This window comes from Mustelus asterias, chromosome 16 (genome assembly GCF_964213995.1).
Source record: "Mustelus asterias chromosome 16, sMusAst1.hap1.1, whole genome shotgun sequence".
Lineage (NCBI taxonomy): Eukaryota > Metazoa > Chordata > Chondrichthyes > Carcharhiniformes > Triakidae > Mustelus > Mustelus asterias.
This window is the reverse complement of record NC_135816.1, coordinates 45,073,455-45,097,717: the sequence shown is the minus strand read 5'-3', so window position 1 is coordinate 45,097,717 and position 24,263 is coordinate 45,073,455. Positions and strand designations below refer to the sequence as shown.

The 24,263-nt window shown below is 40.2% G+C and overlaps 1 protein-coding gene across 2 annotated transcripts in view; it reads right to left on the bottom strand.

Annotated features, from left to right (window-relative positions):
* Positions 1 to 24,263, bottom strand: part of pdlim7 (PDZ and LIM domain 7) — a 142,395-nt gene that overhangs the window by 43,125 nt on the left and 75,007 nt on the right. The window contains exons 3-4 of one of the 2 annotated variants that reach the window (XM_078231039.1): positions 24,045 to 24,078; positions 16,515 to 16,783 (exon numbers count right to left, since the gene is read on the bottom strand). In XM_078231039.1, coding sequence (XP_078087165.1) covers positions 16,515 to 16,783; positions 24,045 to 24,078 — 303 coding nt within the window. The remainder of the gene's footprint in view (positions 1 to 16,514; positions 16,784 to 24,044; positions 24,079 to 24,263) is intronic. The other variant, XM_078231040.1, reaches the window with a different exon arrangement.

Genomic DNA, 24,263 nt, shown 5'->3' with positions numbered 1-24,263 from the left:
CTTGCCATCGAGGGAGTGCAGTGAAGGTTCATCAGACCAATTCCTAGAATGGCAGGACTGTCATGAGGAGAGATTGGGTTGACTGAGCATGTATTCACTGGAGTTCGGAAGAATGATAGGGGAATGTCATTGAAATGTATAAAATTCTGACAGGGCTGGACAAACTGGATACAGGGATAATGTTCTCTCTGGCTGGGGATATAGAATAAGCGGTCATAATCCCAAAATAGGCCATTTAGAACTATGAGAGAAAACTTCTTCACTCAGGGTGGTAAACCTGTAGAATTTTCTACCACAGAATACTGTGGAGGCCAAGTCATTTAATGTATTTAATAATTCAACAGATAGGTTTCTAGACACTAGGCTTCAAGGTGTATGGGTGGAGACCTGGAGTACGGTTTTGAAATAGAGGATCAGCCATGATCAAAAGTGAATGGTGGAGCAGGGTCGATAGGCCGAGTAGCCTAATCCTGCTTCTATTCTCTACAGTGCTGGTAGAAAATAGACCTTTCTGGTCCTGCTGCTGTGGGAATCGTCACTTGCAGGATGGAAAAATTGATGGACCATTTGAAGGTCTGTTGACTTCAGGCAGGAGTTCTGGTCTCGGGGCAGGTATTACTGGAAAATCCAGCCTTCTGTTTCTATGTTTGCGGAGAGGTGGAGACAGAGTTACCGGGCAAGGAGAACCAGAGGGCGGGATTCTCCAGCTGTTCACGCCAGCTAGATTCTCTGCTCCTGCAGCACTGAACGAAGATTTGGCTAAGCACCAAATTCTCCATCCTTGCTGGCAGCAGCAGCAGGGCATGAATGGTCAGAGAATTCCTGCCAGAGTTTGCAATTTGCATACGAGTCTCATCTGCAAAAGCATCAGGTTCTGGGGCAAACCATTCCTGCTGCCAGCTTTGATGAAAGAGAACGTATGATGAGCAGCATTGCAGAGTCTACACTGGGGAAAAGGCATGGGCAGCACGCGAGCTTATTAGTTTGGATAAACCCCAAAACTGGACAAGAGACAAGATGGAATTCCAAAATATTTTGAACCACAAATAAATGGAGTGCATCTTGGGACTGTTTAATATGTCAACCACAAGCTGTTTCTTGTCAGATTTAGAACATTAACAAAAATTGAAACAATGGCGTGTTATATTAAAAACACAAGACGTAACCGCTGGTCTAAACTAATCATTTTATTTTTCATTTAAACATTTGATAGAACCAGGAATCTTCAGTACGTATTTGCTTAACTTGAAAACTTTATTTGAACTAATTATTCAGTCAAAAGATATAATTATGCACAGTCAACTTCGGGGCATCTAACCTTTATGCTGTAGACACAATAGTTGCAAATTGCAGACAAACAGAACCAAAGGTCCAGGAATACATTATGAATGGCTGGATAGTATTTGACTTCAACTCCGTGGATAACTAAATTGCAGATTGGGATGCTACTACACTTATCATCATTGAGCACTGGAGAAAGCTAATACAATGTAATGTTGCAATGTTTACCATTTTGATACTTAATTTCCTTGTTTGAAAACACTTACTTCCAAGTAATAGTTCAAAAGTATATAAAGAATTAAATGTGGTTGACCATGAAAAGCATACTGTGTCACTCATCATAAAGAAATCAGTTTTGCCCAATGGGAGTATATGTTGAATTCTGTTTTAACTGTAGTCTCATTTTCAAATCGTAAAAAAATCTGACATTTGACTATCCAACAGCAGTGACTTGTATTATTCTGGTTATCATCGAACTTGTGCGGTTAATATAATCATTTTTTTCCCCCACTAGAAATATCCATTGAATACAGGCATGCAGCCTTTTCCCTCCATACTTTTGCAATTCATCTCAACTTCTGTGAGAATTGCATATCCAATTTCAAAAATATATATTTTAACTGGTCTAATTCTATGGAAAGCAATATGGAGAATCACTTAATTCAAGAGCTTTTATTAAAATATTTTCTCAGAACAAACCAGTATATATAAATTTGTATACAGTGCATTGTTATGTTACAAACATATGCAACAGCTTCCCGGTCCCGCGATCATTAAATTCACAGTGAATGTGAAGCTCCAATAATGTTCACGTTCCCACAGCTCAGGACCAACCAATACAAATTCTCTAGTTAGGCTTTAGGTTAAATTTAAACCAGGTTGATGTGATTTCTGCATCTAAACCTTACATCTGCCACCAAAAGAAAATGTATGCATTCCTCAACTGTAGCTCACCGAGTTCCAGTAATAGTTGACCAAATCAAATCGTGCTCAACTGTTTCAATTGCTATGTGTATTGTTTTGTACTAACCGAACCTTTAACCGAAAACCATGCTGATTCACAAATTGAAAACTCAAAAAAAAACAATCCAGTCTTTTATATTTCATGTATGACAGATAGTGCAAGTGTGTTAAACATAGCGGAAACTTTATGGGACAGGCAAAGAAAGCTCAGAACTCAAGCAAGGTGAGAAGTTCAGTACAGAAACAGCGTTCAGTACAGAAACTATATTTAGATATAAAGAATTCAAGAGATAAAGTGTTGACAATTGTACTCTACTCCAGTTCAAGTTTTTATATTAAGAGTGTGAGCAGATCTGTCATGATGCCAATCACGCAATCTTGTATAGCGTGGGCTCTGCAGCTCGGTGATAAACCTTTCTCTGTGGAAGGATAAGAGAGGAAGATGAGAAGATAAGAAAGGAGAGTAAAACAGCAGGCTTAGAAAGTTAAGAAAAGCCTCAATATTTTTCCACATTAATCATGCTTTAAAGTGACAGCTACCAGGCTTCTAGGAATAATCTTAGGCTTGATTCGATGCAAGTTTACCTCAATACCACTGAAAAGGCCATTTTAAAGAAACTTCAAAGTTGTTGAAATAAAATGTTCCTCTATGCAACAGGGTAAAGACGTTCTAGATTAAACTTCTTTAAAAGTGGTAACATTTATTTTACAGCTGGAGACAAACAGCTCAGGTAAATCTGACAAATACCAGCTAATTGAATGACAAATAGAATTAAAGTTAAGAAGAGGAAGTAACTTATGAAATTGCTAGAAATATTCACTTGATATAACTTGAAAATAACATTTGGTGCAGCTTTCTTTAGGAAAGGATGGTCTGTAACTTCAGCAGTGAGAATTAACCCGAATCCAAACTTCACATGTGCGCATATATCTGGAGCATATTCTCTTAAAAGGTTTAGATGGCACAGGAGGTGGTAATTCAGCCCATCAGGTCTGTGCCAGCCACAAGATTAATTCAGTGAAAAACAGTTTACTCCTTGGGAAATCCATAATATTTTTAATGGCATATGAAAAAGGAGCCCCCCTGCTCCTTGTCGCTCCACAAAAACATACCTTCAAGAAACATACACAACAGAAAATTCAACTTTAATTGGGACATAAAACGGGTGGATTCAGGTTATCCGCCGGTTATACACCCTGCCAGCGAAGTCAATGAAAAAGGGACAGACAATGGGATAATTTTATGCTCCAATCAAATTTGAAAATTGCAGCCCTATTTTTGCTCTCCTGTTGCTGAATAATTACATAGAATCCCTACAGTGCAGAAGGAAGCCTTTCAGCCTTTTGAGACTGCATCGACAACAATCCCACCCAGGTCCTACTCCCATTACCCCATGTATTCTCCCTGCTAATCGACCTGACACTAAGGGGCAATTTAGCATGGCCAATCAACCTAACCTGCACATCTTTGGACTGTGGGAGGAAACCAGAGCACCCAGAGGAAACACACCCAGACACAGGGAGAACGTGTAAACTCCACACAGACCATGACCCGAGCCGGAATTGAATCCGAGTCCCTGGCGCTGGGGACAGCAGTGCTAACCACTGTGCAACCCACAGAGGGGGCAGCAAGGTGGCACAGTGGTTAGTACTGTGCCTCATAGTTCCAGGGACCTGTGTTCAGACCAGAGTTCAATTCCAGCCTTGGGTGAACGTCTTTGTGGAGTTTGCACATTCTCCGTGTGTGTGCGGATTTCCTCCGGGTGCTCCCGTTTCCTTCCACAGTCCAAAGATGTGCAGGTTGGGTGGATTAGCCATGTTAAACTGCCCCTTAGTATCCCAAGACATGTAGGTTAGATGGATAATAAATGTGTGGGGTTACAGGTATAAGGTGGGGGAAGAGGGCCTCGGTAAAATACTCCGTCAGAGAGTTGGTGCAGACTCAATGGGCTGAATGGCCTCTTCAGCAGAGTAGGAATTCTATGATCATTCAATAAGCTTTTCTAGATTTCAGGTGAAAGATTTATTCATGATTTCCTCATCTTTACAAAATAATACATTTATTAAAGAGGGAAAAAAAACCATTGTCCAATTAGCATAAATGAGTTGACAATTTTGCTACAAGGACTGAAGAGAGAAAACTTTATTTATCAATATTTCAGGCCAGAGACCCTATACACAAGTTACTATGTATTCGACAGGTTCTACTAATTCTTTGCTAACTCATAATTTTATGAGCTCAGTTATGAAAGTAATATTTGGAACTGAAACCTAATAATGAATCTAACCTTCACTCAGATGCTTTTCAAATAGTTTAAATACCATCTGAGCAAATATTTCACAAAATACGAATATTGAATTAACTTGTCAGACTCTTCACCCTGGACTAAATTACTACAAACTTTTTAAACAGCTATATAATCACGGTGATGCATATGGTAGTTACTGTAACTAGTAGATATAAATTCTAATACATCACCAGTCAGTTAGATGTGTCAATGGATATGGAGGGTGGGGAAGGGACTATCTGCGAGATTTTACAGCTTGCTTGTACTGAAACCGTAAAATCCTGCTCAAGGTCAACGGACCTTCCCACTGTCCGCCCTTGCCTGCTCCAATTCCTATGGTGGACGGGGCGATAAAATTCTGACCAATACATCGTCTGGGTGGAACAAGGTTAAAGCGCAGGGATAATTGGAACTGATGTGCAGATATAACTTAGCATCTATTTTAAAGTTGCACATTTTGTCCTCATATATTTATATAGTTATAATGGGAACTACTGATGTATACCCCCCTCCCAGTCATTGCATCACAGTGCTTCCATTGATAGTGGCAATCTGACAGATAGTTCTCATTGTAAATACAAAAATATAATAGGGAAGTTAACAGGATGCACAAATGCAAGATTAATATATGAAATGTTATGTATAAAAATATAATGGCTGGAATGTTACCAACTCGTCCGCCACGGGAATCGGAGCGGGTAGACAGTGGGAAAGTCTGTCGACCTCAGGCGGGATGTTACGGTTTCGGGATGAGCGAGGCCGTAAAGTCCTGCCCAATGGGTTCAACAACCTAGAATATGTCACCCTTCAAGTGCTGTAAAACTGGTTTCCAACCAACCCCGACGTTTAGCCGAATGGTTTATTTTATTTATTTGCTGTCAACAAGATTGGCCATCACTCTTTTCTCTTACCTTGCCCTTTTAACAACTTCATCATCTGGATCTCGCACTGAAATTAATCGGAAAGAATAAGGGATGCTCAATTAATAGCATGTGCATTTGAAAATCAAAAACGCACACTAAAATAGCTTTGCTTTTTGATTTTTACCTCTAATTTGACATAGATATATTGAGATATGACGGCCCTTGTATTGTTTTCATGCTCACTGATCATTCCAGTGTACTTGCTGTTTTATACAAGGAGAAATTGTTTGTCTCCTTAATGTACATAATTCTAAATGGGAAGGTGGCAGCACAGTGGTAATGTCACTGGACTAGTAATTCAGAGGCCCAGGCTAAAGCTCTGAGGACATGGTTCAAATCCCACATGCAGCTGGTGGAATTTAAATTCAATTTAAAAGTTAGCCTCAGTAATTGAAAGTACAAAACTATTAATTGCTGTAAAAAGCCATCTGGTTCACTAATGTCCTTTAGGGAAGGAAATGTATCCTTGCCTGATCTGGCCTATGTATGACTCCAGAACCACTGCAATGTGGTTGACTCTTAATTGCCTTCTGAGCATGTCACTCAGTTCAATGGCAATTTGGGAGCGATGTCCACATCTCATAAAAGAATATTAAAAAAATAATGCAACCTGTTCACTTCAGTTTGATGAAAGTCAACTAAGGTTATCTCTTGCAATTGAGAAGAGTTTCGACCAGAGCACAAGCCAAGTTTATAGGTCGTGAAACCTAGCTAGTAGTGTAAATTATACATAGTCAATTGCAAGCATTTGCACACTCCACACTGATTTCTCAATTAAAGGAAACCACAATTGTACCCTTGTCAGTTTCTCAAGTTCTAAAGTGGAATAATCCTTCATAAAAATAAACATCTCCCAAATTAAATTCTAGTCAGAACTCCAGAAAGTTATTTTTTAATACTCAATGGAAAATTCTATTTTGTTTAGATTTCTACCAAAATTGTGATTGTTGACATATATGCATTACAATGATTATTCAGACACATGACATAGTTTAGAATCTTAATTGATGCATCAAAAGATTTAGTGTTCCTCATTATTGTCAACATAAAAGGTATTGATAAAAAGGTGGTCGAGTAAAATTAAGTTACTTTGTAACTATTACTGTGGCTGCTAGTTTATACCCCTGAACCTCAATCTCAGCTGTACCAGTCTCCACCCCATACAATTCCAATTCATCCAGAACTTGACTACCCCTAAGATCTTTCACTTACTTCAGCAGTCATCTCACCTTCATCACCACCAACTAATTCCCATTTTAAATTCCATCCCCTCCATGGCCTTATTCTACTGTATCTCAGCAACATGTTCCCCAGATTTAAATTCAAGCACATCCTCTTTGATATTCTGACTGTAGTTTCAGGTTCATTTCACTTCCGCTTCGCCATCAATGGAAAAGGCTTCAGCCACCCTGTCCATAATTTTAAATTGCCTCCCTAAAACCCATCCATTCAACTTTCTCTTCAGATGATATAGCAGGTCTTCAGCACCTGCATGAACATGGATGCTAACGATTACATTCAGTCGTCTGTTTGACATACATTGTTGTTATGTCATTGCGCGTTAGCAGTGACAATGCACTTACTGAAATCTGTGCCTGTCAGTTGAGCAAGGATACGGAAAGAACGGGACTGAGTTGTTCCTGTTTTTGGCTGCCAATCCTCAGTATTCTCCATCAGCCGCTTCTTACTAGCATCGTTGGGGACGATAACACGTTGATCAAGCTTGAGAGAATGCCTGTATAATTCATTTGTTGGGTTTTGAAAGAAATAAAGAGAAAGAAATAAAAGAAAGAGAGAGAGAGAAAGAAAAAGGAAGAACTTTTATAGTGCATTTTATGATCTCAGGACATCCTAATGGATTTCACGGCCAATACAGCATTTTGGATGCGAATCACTGCTGTGATGTAGAGATGGGCTCCAGCTATTTTTACCTAGCTTGTTCCCATAAACAGCAATGAGATCTATATTTGCTTTTAGTGATGTTGGCTTAGGTGGGTGGGGGTGGGGGCTAAACGCTGACTGGAAGATCAGAGGAATTCATTCCCTGCTCTTCTTCGAATAGCCTCACAGGATCTCTTGCATTCACCTGAGAGAACAGCTGGGGCTTTTTATAACAACTCATTTGAAAGACAGCAGCAGCAAAAGAGTCAGCCTAGATTATGTGTTCAAGTCTCAGGAGTGGGGCTTTAACTTAGAACCTTTTGCTTCAGAGGCACGAAATGCTATCACTGACCCAAAGCTGACATTTAAAACTTACAGAAAAAATTCCAGTAAGTACTCTAACTGCAACCACTGCCAAAGGCAGAGAGGCTACATTTATATGTACCACATAGTAAAATTTCAGATCCTCCTCCTATCTATTTTCAATGTTGAAGAATGGTTCTTTCAAACAAAAGTCTAGGGGCCGGATTCTTTGACCTCACCCACTGCTGGGATTCACCAGTCCCACCGCAGTGAACAGAGATTTGGCTGAGCGCCAAATTCTCCATTCTCGCTGGCAGCGTCAATGGTTGAAAAATTCCAGCCTATCACCAGCTATCTTGTCATTACTGCAGGAAAATAAATGACACAGATATAAAAGAGAATTTGGGAGGTGTGCAAAGGTCCCTCCCAAAAAAACATAAGCATCAGTAGATGAATTAAATGACTCAGCAGCCAACTGGAAACTAGGTAATACTAACCAAACTACATTTCTGCTGATAGATATTTTTCCTGTCAAATTTGTTATAATTTCAAAGTTTAAAACTGGAAAACAGTCTTTTGCACTGAGCATGTTTGGCAGAGAAGGAAATGTGTGAGCCATTCAAGTTCAATATTCCAAAATATAGTAATTAGGAGAAGTTAGAAAGATATATACAAAAGAAAGAGACTACCAATCTAGGTCGTGGCTTTGGTGAGTGATCAAGACACTACTGCACTGGAATATCATTCTGCAACTTCCAGGTCTCATCAGAGTAATCATATAGAAAAATGGACTTCAGCAAAAGGCCACATATTAGAAGTTTAGTATCAAATTTTCAACAGTTATTTTGACCATGTAATATTCAGGATTCTTTTCTCAAAGTGAGAGGATGTAGATGACAATAACCCCACAAATTCAACTGAGTCATTTTGCAATATTGTGCAACTCTGTTTATAGTCACGCCATCTGCTATTTAATCTCATCTCACAAAATAGGTGCAAAAGAATCAAAATTGCCAAGGCTACTTTCATTGTTGCCATCTGGCTCAATAGCTAATACATCACACTATTGCACCATTGAGTCATGCAGAGCAGGGCGCCATTTATAAGAAAAGGTATCTTTTAAACTGGAGGTATATTTCTCCGCAATACTAAAAACAAAATTAAATTCCATTTTTGACAGCATATCATGCATTCAGAGTGCACATTAAACTTACAAATGTTTTATAGTTTTGAAATGCCAAATCTAGTTTATAAACGCATATTAGAAGTTTTCCAGCCCCCTGCAGTTGTTGCATGACAAAAGTGTCGTGACCTATGGTAATTTCTCAATGTAACGCCACTTGGACAAGAGACAGACATGCTAAAATAAGGAAACAAAGAGAAGACTAAAAACAAGCCAATCTGGGTTTTCACTTTCGTCAAATCTGTATTGATTCAAATTATAAAACTCATCACAGCACAAACTGCTTAAAAATAAAAAACAAAGCAAAGTAGGACCTGATTTTCCAGTCCAAAGGAAATCAACTTCTGCCTTTGGAAAGGAAAATCAAGTTTATCCAAGTTAAAGTTATTTTTGCACTGATTGCTACAAAAATTCTTAAACCACAAGATGCCAAAATTAAGAAATGCAGAGTTGCCCAATAGTTACGTTTTACTTTTTAATAAATCCTCACCATTCACATTCCACACAAAGGCAGAAGAAGATTTAAAGCCAGTTACACTCAGGACAGGTTTCATGTTTGCTCCGCTTACCTATAGTCACCAAGATCATGAAGCATTTCTTCATCTCGAAGAACATGAAACTTGGGACGACTCTCAAATTTATCCTCATTTTCACTGCGAGTATATTCCAGTACAAAAATCAAAGTTAGAATAAAACATGTAAAGCCACAGCAAACAAGGAATGGGAAAAGGAGATGAACAGAGTGAAATATAGGAACTAATTTAAAAAGGTCCATAGATTTCCATTATTGAGAACAGCTCAGTGTTCTGTGCTGAAACCAGAGAACAAAACTCTTCACTAAATTGTCAGCAACTGTACTAACACGACATGCAATATGCACATTTTAAATGTCAATTTTCAAATAGAGTTGGGAAATTAAATTTTTGACTTATGAATATATGGTATTAAGGAGTCTTAACAAAATATATTATTTGTAACCATTGTTTTAAAACACAGAACTTTAGGTATTTTAATATATAAAACAAATGACTTTATAGACAACTAGGCTAAAGATGCACTACTGAAATCTCAAGATTTTCTACGTGCGTTTGGAAACAGAGAGGTCACAGATGTCAGAATGATGTGTAAACCTTGTTCATTGTTGCTTTTTCAAAAAAAGAGATATGAATTCTAATTTATGAACTCATCTCCGCAGCTAACAAAGTCAGCCCCCCCCCCCCCCTCCGCCCTCACCCCCAATAATGGTCCCTGAAAATTTGTCCTCAGTGAACAGGGCAATTTCTGTAGGAAGTAAACTTGTAGTGTAAAGGGAAAGTACTGTTACTGCTTTCTGACCTTCAATGCTCCATCATAAAGCACTACAGATAAATAATTTGATATGTCCTGTGGCAGTGGAAACTGTGGAATAATGAATGTTATTGTATCATTATACACAGTTTGAACATCATCCCTAGTGTCATGAAAGCCTCTACATTATAATAGATTTGTCACGGCACAGTTGAAAAGCTTTGCAGCCTTCTACACATTTCTGGCAAATTTAAAGTAATGTCAGTCTAACAGAAGCCTTCCGATGTCAGTTTATAAGGTCAGTTTAACATGAATACCATAGAAATCATACAAACCCTACAGTGCAGAAGGAGGCCATTCGGCCCATCGAGTCTGCACCGACCACAATCCCACCCAGGCCCTACCCCCACATATTTACCCACTGATCCCTCTAACCTACGCATCCCAGGACTCGAAGGGGCAATTTCTTTTTTTAACCTGGCCAATCAACCTAACCCGCACATCTTTGGACTGTGGGAGGAAACCGGAGCACCTGGAGGAAACCCACGCAGACACGAAGAGAATGTGCAAACTCCACACAGACAGTGACCTGAGCCGGGAATCGAACCCGGGACCCTGGAGCTGTGAAGCAGCAGTGCTAACCACTGTGCTACCGTGCCGCCCCGAAATTACTGTGAAAATCCCCTAGTCGTCACACTCCAGCGCCTGTTCCAGTATTGAGTTTACTTCTGAAAAATATGTTATCCTTCTGCTTTGCCCTTGCTTTCGGATTATCAAATGTTCATGTATATTACAAATTTTGTATATAACTTGTCAGTTATGGAGTCAAAACTTTCCCCCCACCCCCCCAAGCATTTTGGCTGCAACATCACACTGCAGCAGTTCAAGTAGGTGGTCCACCATCACCTTCTCAGGGACAACATCTGCTGGCCAGCATTGCTCGCAAGCCATAACTGAATATATTTTAAAAGTTTATGATCGTGACCATAGTGCTTTTCCTCATTTTTCTTTGACCTCTCTACAAAAGGGCGGCATGGTAGCACAAAGTATGGCACGGTGGCACAGTGGCTAACACTGCTGCCTCAACGCCAGGGACCCGGGTTCGATTCCCGGCTTGGGTCACTGTCTGTGTGGAGTCTGCATGTCCTCCCCGTGTCTGCACGGGTTTCTTCTGGTTTCCTCCCACAGTCCGAAAGACGTGCTGGTTAGGTCCATTGGCCATACTAAATTCTCCCTCAAATGTACCCGAACAGGCGCTGGAGTGTGACGACTAGGGGATTTTCACAGTAATTTCATTGCAGTGTTAATGCAAGCCTACTTGTGACACTAATAAATAAACTTAAACTTAAAACATCAGTTAACCATTCTGTATTCATTCAACTTTACACCACGAACCTTCTCTGTGCCATGGTCCCCTCACATTCTCAGCTCATCTGCTCCAATGAGTTCTCCTCCCACCTTTGATTACTTCAGGAAAGTCCAAAGCTTTCAGTTGGCTGGTGTGTTTCCCGCTTTGAATATTTTTGACCACTAAAGGTGGTTGAATATCACCTAGTGAGCACTGTCAATGCCAACATGAAACACTCTGGGTTTCCTGCTGGCAGCAATTAATTTTTCTAATGCAGAATCTCAGCCTTGGAGTTATTTTCAATTAATTTCTGATGAGAACAAAGCCACCTGTGGCAAAACTGAACCATCCTCTTCTCTCCCAACATTCATTATGCTGTAATCTCCAAATTAAAAGGGGTCATTAACAGCAGCCAATAAGGCATCAATTCCCTGCTCCTTACCTGTGCGCTTGTGACTGCTGCCAGCTGTGGCTCAGTGCTTACAACCTTGGACGTGTATTGTTCTGTTACTGTTTATAACTATTGGCTTACATCATAGGATATGTGAGATTTGCCTTATTTTGGATTACTGACAGTAATATCAAACTGCTTTTTCTGTCTTTCGATGATAAGAAAGGAAATAATACAGGCTCCGAGATACGCATTCAGATGAAGCTAAGATGCCAGCAGAAACGTTTGTGTGGTTGTCTGAATGATTATGTGGGAGAAAACAAGATGGAAAAACCAGAAACAAATTCTTGAAGCTTCATCCTCTCAAATGCAAGGTTCTCCAGAATGTCTGCCATAAAGGGAGGCAGGGGCCTCCAATTTGAACCCTTCTTTAGTTTAGATATTTGTCCTTGTATTTGCTGTGCAAGCAGAGAAGGCCATGAGCTATGAAGAGACCTGATTGAACATGGTTAAAGAAATAGGTTTTAATAAATGCATTGATGTCATGATTAGGAAAAGGGACTCCAGGGAGTCGGGGCCAGGCAGCTGAAGGCTCGGCCAACAATGCTGAAGTGGAAGAGGACAGAAAATATACAGAAGGCAAGAAGATCAAAAGATCAGGTAGCATGGGAGGAGATGCTAAGCAGAAAGCTGTAAAGTTAGTATTGAGTTGGGCAAGGTGGAAGAGAGCTTAGCAGACAAAGGCAATGTTTTCAATTGTGTTGAGAAACAAAAAGCCAATGTGTGTTGGGAAAGCCGGGCAAGCAGTGGTTTGGATGAATTGGAATTGGTAGGAGGGGGGGGGGGTTAGGAAGCTAACAAGATTATTGAACAAATAGTTTAAAGCTGATGAAGACAGACTTTTAGTTTCAGAAGGAGACCAATAGGGTTGGAGGGGGCTAATGCTTCAAAACGGTGTAAATACAGTGACTGCGTAAAAGAGTATCTAGGGTTTGAAGTAAAGGTCTATATTGAACAAAATGCCAGCAATACCCCCCCCATTTGTTTGCTGGGCTGAACCAATCAGTAAGCAAGGATGCGTTGTCTGTTGGGCGTCAAAAGTGATGGTTTCAATCGTCCATTCACTAATTGGAGGAAATTTGGCTCATCTGCAACTTATCAGACAAATGAGTGACAAAGACAGTTGTGAAACTGAGGAAAATGGAGAGCTAGAGCTTGTGCTCAATAGGATACGTATGGAAGCCTTTTCCATACCCATTGATGATGCGCAATGAAACAGCCACATGGTTGTGATAGGATTTGACATAGGCCAGCAGAAAATTTGGAAACAGTTGACAAAGTCTTGGATTTTCTTAACCATGACAACTTCGATAAGACATGTCATCTTCATCCATATTGTTTTCCTGCTTATGAGAGTGTGGTCACAGCATTGAATCCACTGTGAAGACACCCTGGAGTACCAAATAAGTAATCCTTTTTGCATTCAATTCAAGGAGCAGTACTTTCGCTTTGCCAGCCAAAGAGGGAGATTATTCTATCCAGTGCCCTGCCTTTTTCGGCCAGACACTTCGACCCTTTGCTGCCTCCAGACCCCACTGCCACCCAGATATCACCACACACTCTTTAAAAGTTGCTTTAAGTGCTCATGGGACATTTAAATTATCTTCTCTCCTTTGAATAAAGTTGAGTACCAAGCAGAGAGCATGCTATGCAAAGACAATTACAGTGAACCTATATCAGTATATCTAGAGTTGACACACTTAAATGAATTAACAGCTTCTTACATGATATGCAGTATTTCAATTTGTACTGAAACTTAGATTGTTACCACGGGAACATATCAACGACTGAATTTGATCAAAAAAAGTACAAATACTTTTAGTACAGTACTCAAAGGGTTAAAATGGAAGAAAGTGTCTTTCTGGAGTACAATTAAAGCTTCACCTTGAAGCAATAAATATGTACTCTGCCTCAAAGAAAACCTACAAGTTACTATCCTAGCATATTACTTCAGTATTTTATATTTTGGAGTAAATCGGTTAATGGAGTTGGATCAGTTTAAGGATGCAATGGCTACACATACCGCATAAATAATGAGGAGCTACTCAAATCTGTGATCTCTCCTTCTGAAAAGAAATTACAGCATGCCATCCATATCAATACAAAGAAAGAAATATACTAACTTGATTAGAGCATCCACCTAAAGAGAAAGAAAGGCATAAGATGAATTAAATAGAAGTTATAGCCAATGGGTAAAGCTCTCAAAGAAAAATTAATAAAAGAAAATGGCAGTGCAAATAAAATATCATAGCAAAGATCAAAGTACAGATGTAGATGGAAGAAGAATTTGTCAACTGAAGGAGGAAGAGAAGTCAAGAGTAATATTCTTAATAACTTTCAGGTTTTCTGAAAGATTACACTGCCCTTCAAGTTTTCATTTGGGTATTTATATTTCAGACATTTGCACGCAAAAGTTGTTAAAAACAACAAACAAAAGTACACGCATCCGCTCTTCTGGGTGATGCAAAAAAAGTAATCAGAACATTTACTGTCTTCTCTACCCATACGATCAACAGATGGTACAAAATTCAAAATACTCTGCGATTATAAACATCCTGAGGCACAGCAGACTTGTGATAACATTTGACTAATTAGACAGGTCTGTTGACTACATACATTAAAAGTCACATGTAGGTACATCCTGCAATTCTTTTCTTCACACAGATCATGTATCAAATTCATGAGGAAAAAAACAAGTATTTATTTTCTTCCCTGTTGTTTTGCATCGCAATGCAAATAGAATAGAAAAATCACAACTATCTTATGTTAACAATTTGCACTCATGTTCTAATAGAGTCCCATATGGCAAACAAGAGAACAAAAGAAAGGAAACGGAAAACAAATTTCTAATTGCAAGAAGTTGAATACATTAAGAGGCACGACATTTATTTACTGCAGTTTGCCCTGCAGAACCCAACTGTTATTTGGTCCGCCAATAATGGCAATAAAATCATACGCAACATCCCCTCACCCTTAGCATATTCCTACTGTTGCAATAATTCATTTATCGACAATGTGTACAAGTTCAAGTTCAATTCCAACTTGGATAGCCGCCCTCTAATTAGTGAATATTTAAAATTGACAAAAGCATTGCCAGTCCTAAGGCTTAGCCTTATTTGTATTGGATATGTATGTGAAACACACAAAGCACAGTAGGTAGACCACAGAATTATTAGCAGATAAGTGAAGAGGCATAAATCATTGGACAAAATTGTTTTTGGCGAAAGTACAGACTGGACAATAGTGAATCAGCAGCGTCTTTGACACCTGCCCGATTTTCTTTCCGATTGACTTTTGCGCCATTGCTGAAAGCGTATTTCCAAGCTACGTCACGTTAACAGATTCTCAAAATTTCACCATTTAAATTAAGAAGCTTGCAGCGGTTGTGTTAAAATTGCGAAGGACACTTTAAGTACTCACGGGGTTAACAAAAACTCGCTGGCATTAAATCCTAGCGTGCCATTAAATCATCTGTTTTAGTTCTGCAAATGTATCTCAGTGTGATTTTGTTGGCTAAATGCTTACTTTTTAAATTGATCAAAATTTTCGGCCAGAGTTAAGGGTTTCAGTGATTCTGCATCAACAACATTATATACATACTCATGCATTTTGACAAACACTGCCATCAAGGTTTGCAAACTGGAGCAATAGGTACACATTCAAGAGGCCCAATATAGGTCAAGATAAATATATGCCTTTCCAAGTATGGGCCTGTGTTAGGTACACATTACTGCACACTTGTAGAATATGACCCTGACCAGTAAGCTCATTTATAATTTCTTAAAAAGGAAGTGTCACAACATGAACATATGCTACTACAGCCAATCCATAGCTCCAACATGGTAACCTCATGCCAGACTGTTGCATGCACTTAATCAACGAGTGACAATCTAAATGAAACTAGGGCATATCAGAAACCCAGAACACCTTGGACGCATCAAGTACAAAACATAATTTAAAAAAACAAGGAACATTCACTTTGTGCAGAAATATTTTAAAGTACGACACACAATTACCCAAGGCAAATCACTTAATTAGATGGGAGATTTCCATATCATTTTAAAATGCACATGTTACCAGCACAATTGGTACTACTCCAAAGATATTTTGGTGAATGAATGTGCAATAAAGCAAAAGCAAATTGTAAACGTTACATTCTGAAGGCAGTGAACAGTGAAACATTTTGTTCATACAGTCACAAACTTTTTAAAATTTTGAATGGTCATGCATCATGCAGAAGATATTTTAATGAAATTTATATTTGAGTGCAACAGATAAAAACTTTCCTAGACACTTTCATAACAGCCATACTGATTTGAGAGGAGGAAATCCATTGCTAAATCATTGTGGTTTATATTCCAGTTCATTATGCTCAAAATCTTATCCAGAAGAAACAAAACACATAACTTTACCTAAAGAAATCTGCCCACCTAACTTTGAAATGCACCAGCAGATCCTATATAATTTCCTTGAAACTAATATTTAAAAACATTCAGCAAATGATAACTTAGCAATGGATCTTCTTCTCCTGGTGCAGCAATTCGGAAACTGCAGTTTATTGAGGACTATATTTTGTTGTGACGTTCGAAAGCATGTTATGACATACCCATTTGGATGCCGTGGTGTGGATGCAGTTGAGCTGTGCCTTTCTGTGGCTGTACCATACTGTAGTTGTGTCTGAGATGCAGGTGTGGTGCTAGGCAAAGCAGAAGGTGGAGTATATAGGGATACAGGTTTGTAGCTCACTGACTTTATTGGTGTCCCTGAATTAGAACTTTCCGTGGTTGTAACACCAAAAGGTCTTGCTGTCTTATTCAATGGCATGCTGGAGTCAAACGAGTACTTCGGAATGGAAGGTGCAGCAAACATAATATCCTGAGTAAAAAAAACACACAAAAACTCAAAAACACCACAAGCAACATGCAGTTATACAATCATCCAATGGCAAAACTCAAGCATTAAGATATATAATTATTATTTAAGAATGTAATTACACAACAGTAAAAAACACCGAATAGCCAATTTAGAAATCTAAGCGGCACAAATATTGAAGGTCAAGGGTAAATAATTACTTTATAATATATTCTCATAATTTGCACTTGATCTTTAATAATATTCTCAATTATCCCTGGAGAATTGTTGCTGCACCACAAACTTGTTTCGCTGCAATACATTTTGAGATTGTTTAGGCAACTGTTAAAGACAGTTGCACAATAATTAAGACATTATGTTAAGGGTTTTCCATTTGAATCCTTGACAATTGAATTGGCCAGTCCATTACACCAAACAGGAGGGGGTAGAGGGTGGAAATTATAGGCAGATGAATGGTTAATTGACATCCCAGATGCAATGTAGGACAAAAGGTTCCAATTCCTAATTCCCTCGTGTGAATAGGATAAGCAACAGCAGACCAATTTGCTAATAGTGAAAGCACAAAGTGACCAAAATTCGCCTGCAGTCCTATATAGTTGAAAACTTTTTGCATAGCTGACAAGACCTTGCCACCATTGCAATATATATCCACTATATTCTCTAGCCAGTTTGAACAGCAGATTTTGTTGACCTCGGAATGATTGCCTATAGTGCAGAAGGAAACCATTCGGCCCATCGAGTCTGCACCAACTCTCCGAAAGAGCACCTTAACCAGGCTTGCCCTGTCTCAGTTACCCCGCGCATTTACTCTGGCCAATCCACCTAACCTGCACATTTTTGGACTGTGGGAGGAAACCGGACCACCTAGAAGAAACCCATGCAGACATAGGGAGAACGTGCAAACTCCACACAGTCACCCAAGGCCAAAATTGAATCTGGGTCCCTGATGCTGTGAGGCAGCAGTGCTAACCACTGTGTCATCATTCCCCATTCTCTATTGAACCAATTCATGTAGCCTGAAGTACCTAATGCAAAAGTTCAAAATCATGAAAGAGTGGGCAGGATTTTCCTGCCCCTCTACAGCGTGTTTCACGGGGGAAGGGGGCAACATGCTACTCTCTGGCAGCAGAAATCTTATGGTGTCACCCTTATCAACGCAGTTTCCTACTGAACACACCCTTTGCTGCCGGGAAACCTGTGGTGGGGTGCGCCATTGGTGGGAGTGTAAGTCCCACCAGCTAAATGGCAGCAAGATTTTGGTGAACAGCAGCCAGGAACAGAACTGAGAGAAGTGAAAGAATTGAGGAATACCTACAGAAATTCATATATACACTATTGGATATTAGTGGTAGTATGAACATAAAATTTCAACTTATTTTAGCATGCTAAAGAAATGCTAATTAACATTTTAATAAAATTGGCAATGCCATCCTGGAAACCTCACAGAGTGTCATTACCAGCACTGCAATAAACCTCCATTAGTGCTTCTGGCCAATAAACTGACTTGATTAGGTTCACAGCTAGATAATGCACACCAATGCTACCTTCATATTATCACTTCTGCATAACTGAGCCTCTGTGGGAGTGTGCGGGAGGGGGGGGCTGTAATTGCCACGAGTAAAATAATTCCCCTCGACGTGAAAACGCCTACATTACCCTGGTGCTGAATTCTAAGCGCAGGGATCTCGGCGTGTTGCCAGGCTGGAGGGAAGTAGTTTCGGAGATAGGGAGCCATGGGTTCCTGGAGGGATTTGGAAACAAGGATGAGAATGAAAACAAGAGAAGTGTTGTTTGGTCAGGAACCAATGGAGATCAGTGAACATGGGGGTGAGGGGTGAACAGAACTTGGTGAAAGTTAAGATATGGGCAGCAGAGCTTTGGAAGTTTATGTAGAGTGGAAGATGAGAAGCTGCCCAAGAGAGCACTGAATGGTCAAGTCCCAGATCTAAAAAGGACATGAATGAGGATCTCATCATAACATTTGAGTACAGCATGATTAAAAGTACTCAGCTGCCTGAGTAGTTCTCCACAAAGTCTTCTTTTTTTAAAAAAAGAAAATTTGAGAGTTTCTGCCAAGAAATGGAGATAATTTCTGTCTGTGATGCACAAATTAAAACAATCAGCGGTGATGTGGCGGAATTTCTTCAGCCAGAGAGTGGGGTGAATCTGTGGAACTCTGTGCCACAGAAGGCTGTGGAGGTCAGGTCAATGAGTGTCTTTAAGACAGAGATAGATAGGTTCTTGATTAATTAGGGGATGAAGGGTTATGGGCAAAAGGCAGGAGAATGGGGATGAGAAAAATATCAGCCATGATTGAATGGCGGAGCAGCTCGATGAGCCAAAATCGCCTAATTCTGCTCCTATGTCTTATGGCAATTAGTTTTCAGTGGTAATGCAAAATGGCGAGTAACTTACTGGCAACAGTCTTACATCCCACCCCATTTACAGACAGCACGTCTAACCCATTAACGAGCAACACGTCTAACATCCTACTTCACTTTCCTCACCATGGAAAATAAAATTAGGAAGCATATAATGTCGATCTTTTTCGACTGACCATTTTGAACTACTGCCAAAATCCAGTTTTAACTTCTGGTGTTCTAATGAGAAATACTCTGGACAGAGGGAAAGACATCTATCATGCCCTTATGCAAATCTGGCATGTGCCCATTGTCTGAACTATAAAGGAGATTGTTTCCAAAGAAGTCAAGACACTAGCCTATAACACCTATCTGGTGAACCATGCAGACACGCAAGGTGCAGAGATGTCGGGATCAGATTCAGCACAAAACGTACCATAGGCATTGAACAACATTGCTTCAGATGCTCAGACCGATCAAAATACAATACAGTATGGCCAACATAATGCATGCCCCACAACTTGTCATGCAATGAGAAGTCAACAAGAGGCACTCCAAGGAGGAAACAGTCAGCAGCAAGAAATAAATGGCTGAAAACGTACTTTTCCAACTGCTAAAGCCATTACTCAGGTGCCAATTACATATCCTTTCCTTATTTTATTTCTGTCACAACAGTGGCACGGTGGCACAGTGGTTAGCACTGCTGCCTCACATCACCCAGGACCCGTGATCAATTCTGGCCTCAGGTCATTATCTGTGTGGAGTTTGCACGTTCTCTCCATGTCTATGTGGGTTTCCTCTGGGTGCTTTGGTTTCCTCCCACATTCCAAAGATGTGGGGGTTAGGTTGATTGGCCATGCTAAATTGCCCTTTAGTGTCGGGGGGACTAGCAGGGTAAATATGTGGGGTTATGGGGATAGGGCCTAGATGCGATTGTTGTCGGTGAAGACTCAATGGGTCGAATGGCCTCCTTCTGCACTGCAGGGTTTCTATGATTCAGTGTATCAACAAATACATCTTTGACCTAATTGTATTAGTTTCCATTCAATTTGCTAAGTTTCCATTCCTGTCCCTGACCAACAGAGTTATAAGGTAAAAAGGTAAGTTGCCATAGACCCAGATGACTATAGGCTGACTGGTGGAGATTTAACCTAAGGATCACCACATTTCAGGCGAGAAGCAAGGTTGAGAAGGTGGGCCTCCATGAATAACCTTAGTCGGTACCAGAATTGAATCCACGCTGCTGGCATTGCTCTGCATCACGAACTAGCTGTCCAGCCAACTGAGCAAAACATTTTAGCTCTAAGCATTGCAGAACATCCCTCTGCTGATGTCTAAATGACTAACCTGCAACATAACCTTGGCTCCGCATCATGGAAACCCGTCCCTAATCTCTATTTTTGTCAGCTGGGGAAAGAGCGGCAGGACATGGGGACATGCTTCACACGTGGGGAAACCCGAATCCAAAAAGGATCAGATGAAATCATTGCGGATTTCAAACAGACCTTATTTTCACTGGATCGAAACCGGTTCCCCACAATATGTGGCTTAAAAATTAAGAGTAGACTTGAATGCTATCAACTGTAAAAATGTCGAGTTATTTAAATCCACTGCACTTTAAACTATTGGGGGGGGGGGGTTGGGGAGACAGCTTTGTGTCTAGGGGTTGAAAGAGAAACAGTGCTTGCAGTTTCAATAGCTTTTGATAATGTAGTATTATTACTGCTTGACCCCTTCCAACACCTATTATTAGTGGAGGAGCTGCAAGTTCACAGTTTGATTGACAGCTCCATAAGGTTATCAAGGAATTAGCTGACTTTGATATAAGGCTATGAATATAAATATGTTTCATAAGGAAGTCCTCTGCCCAAAGGCAGGTCCTTGGCCCTTTGTCTGCTGATGCTTCACCATAAGTTGCTTTGCTTGGCAGTTATTGCCAGTGATGGTTTGCCACAGCCTTCACCTCAGGGAAAGGGTGAGGAGGCAGGTGAGAATCTATTAAATATGTAAGGGGATTTAAATGTATTGAATAGTTTATCAATGAGAGTCTTTTTATATACATGTACAGTGGATTGTGTAATTGATGCTTAGAACTTTACTTTATTTCGCCTGAACGTTGCTCTGAGGTCTGCCCATGGTGAATATTGGTCGAGTTTGCATGAAGAGTGCAAGGGAAAATGCTGATGGGTGAGGAAGCATGCATTGGTATGTGTTGGTACTATAAGACGTCATGGGTTAAGTGGGGGCATAGGTTGCCATGGAGGATAAGAGGAGCCATTTGGTTGGTGGAGAGAACATGGTGTGAGTGGCACGTGAATGGTATGCGAGTGGTGACGACTCGACAGTCTATTATTCAAGCACACAAATGGGTCAAAGTTCCGGAGCACAACAACAGGCTTTTTTAACTTTGCCACCCTGGCATTCAGCAGCCCTATGGCTACCTCTAAACTGTTTCCATTTGTGGCAGGCCTGAATCCAGCCTACACATCCCCATACACTCCCCCAGGGACCAAGATTTCATTATTTGGGACATCTTTTCTTGATGTTGGTGCAGCAAGGCAGGATATTCCCTGGCGCCGTGCACCTACCTTGGAAGAGAAAATCCAGGCCTAAGAGTTTCTTCTACTTGCTTTCCTACAGAGCACGAGTATGGGATATGGTTTGTTGCCATGTCCAAGACATGGCTTCAAGCGTTTCAGGTGGCTTTTTGGCAATTGTGTTGTATCCTGACACATAGCAGCTCCGGGCCCTCACACTTTGTAACAACACATATGCAATTATTGGGTGAGGTTTGTTTGAGAGGCCAGATGTGTGGTTATCCTGAGGCAGCACTATAAACTATACAAATTTTTAACATGCCTCTGCTCGCTGCGCCCAATAACATATGCAACCGCAAGAAGAGCATATGGCAGCAATGAGGTTATCAAAAGGCCAAACAATTGCTCAGTAATGTCGCCCCTAAGCCAGTCCAAGTTGGAAGAGCTATTTCCTCAAGTACAAAATTTCAACACCACAAATGATTTGATTGTAAATACATGCAGAATGAGCTATTATGCAAGTTCTTCAGAAATAAAAAAAACATTGGCCTTAATTTTAACTCCTGGTCAAGATCACGGCAAAGATGGCAGAGTGCTTATGCAGGAGTGGCAGCAGACAGGCTTGGTCCATCAGGCCTCATTAACATGCCGTTTGCCAACTACAGATCAAAAAAGTGCTAGAAAGGGAGTGAAAAGTGCCTACTTAACTGTTATGATTAGGTGGGAGTAGGCTGCTCCAGGGACCCACAGGAATGATTCCTACCTGAAGAGGGTTGGGAAGGCCAAGGTCACCTTGTTATGCCTGGAAGAGCACTCCTGCTCCCCAAGCTCCAGATGGAAAGTTTTTTTTAAAAAATGTTGGGTCCTCCTCCTGTTCTCAGTGGGGAAGCCATCACCATATCCCATGTCCTTACTCAGGCCTCGGTTAGCGTAGCAGTTCATGCACTAATGACATCACCATAGTCCAATCTGAATATTTAAAGAGCCCAGACAGCTTCATATTAAATAGGTTTGGGGTAGGTATCCTTGGCACCTACAATTTAATATTGCAGTCGGTAATTCGGGGTGAGATGGAGTAAAGCCCCTTTCAATTTTAACGACCCTCTCTCTTCCATTTGGGGGGGGGGGGGGGGGGGGCAGGGAAGTGGAAGGATCTATTCCTGCGTGTTCACAGTATGTGCTTTTTTATTGTCCCCAAATAGTTAATGCCAATAATTTCAGCCTTTTTAAACCCTGAAATGTAAACTAACACTTTGAGAGCTTGACCTGTCATAGAGAAACCATTCCTTATTTTGGTATGTAAACAATTGAAATAAGTTTTCAGCCAAGTGAATGGAATTCAGAAGTAGTAAAGCTTTAATTGTGTTTCCCCCTTTAACTCCTCGCCATGCCCCCCACCACACCCTCTTGCTCCCCTCTTCCCCCCCCCGCCCCCCCAAAAAAAATTGTACAATTCCTTTACAGAGCTAGACACAAAATCTGCACTGAAGTTTAATCTTCACAGGTTGATCTTCGCTGAATTGAATTTTGGGCATAACCTGAACTTTTTAAATTTAAAGGGTTGTCCAACTGCGCAGCAGGATTTTGGCGTATATTTAATACAACAGTGGTGGGAGAATGTAGAACAATGGCGCTCTCAGAAAAGGCAGGAGTACTGGCTTTTTTAAACAAATAATCAGTGAATAGGATGAAAAAAAATAGCTGCAAGCAAGTAGAGGGGTGTAGACATAATCAGGTAAAATTGGGGCAGTTTGCTCCAGCAGGAGGGATTTGTACTTATTCCAGTTTCATATTTAAAGTCTGAATAAAATGGGACAGAAACTTAACCATTCAAAGCAAAACTAATGGTGAGCAAAGCGCAAGAATATTACAAATGCCAGTTAACCATACATTAGCAATCACAGCAGATTATTAGGTGGTTTCCATAGTTTCAATGCACTTCACCAAGTGGCAATCTCATCATTAAGTCAATAATTACAACACAAAGCAATGTGATTTACTTGATCTTAATAGGCACACAACCATGCACGATTAAACAAGGCTGAACTCTGCACCCTTTGGTATTGACTAATTGCTGCTGTGGTGTACATCCAGGACTTCCAAGAGAAAAGCTAGAAATGAATCAAGTCAATAATTGAGGTAATATAATCTCACCATACCTGTTATAATCCATTTTCAAGTGAAGATAGAATTTTATTCGCATGTGACTGAAACAGAAGTCTTTTTTGTGGAAAATGCTACCAAATGACAGTTACATTGAAGTTACAGAGTCAAAAAAATACTTGGTACAGTCTACCTTATGTTGTTGTTTTTAACATAAATCTGCACAATATTAACACTACATAAAAAAGTAGCTATCCACTGTACCTTCTCATCACCACCTCCTGAGGTACGAACAACTCTGGGGAAAGAAGCCAAAAAGAAGTGTTGAAACACACGCTGCACTAAAGTTCATTAGAAAATTACACACTAGAGGATGTAACAACACAGTGCAATGTCCTGTCATATGCATCATTAAACTCTTCTCACATCAGGATTGGCAGAAGTGAACTGTACTTCAATATTTCATCAAAACCAAGGAGTGAG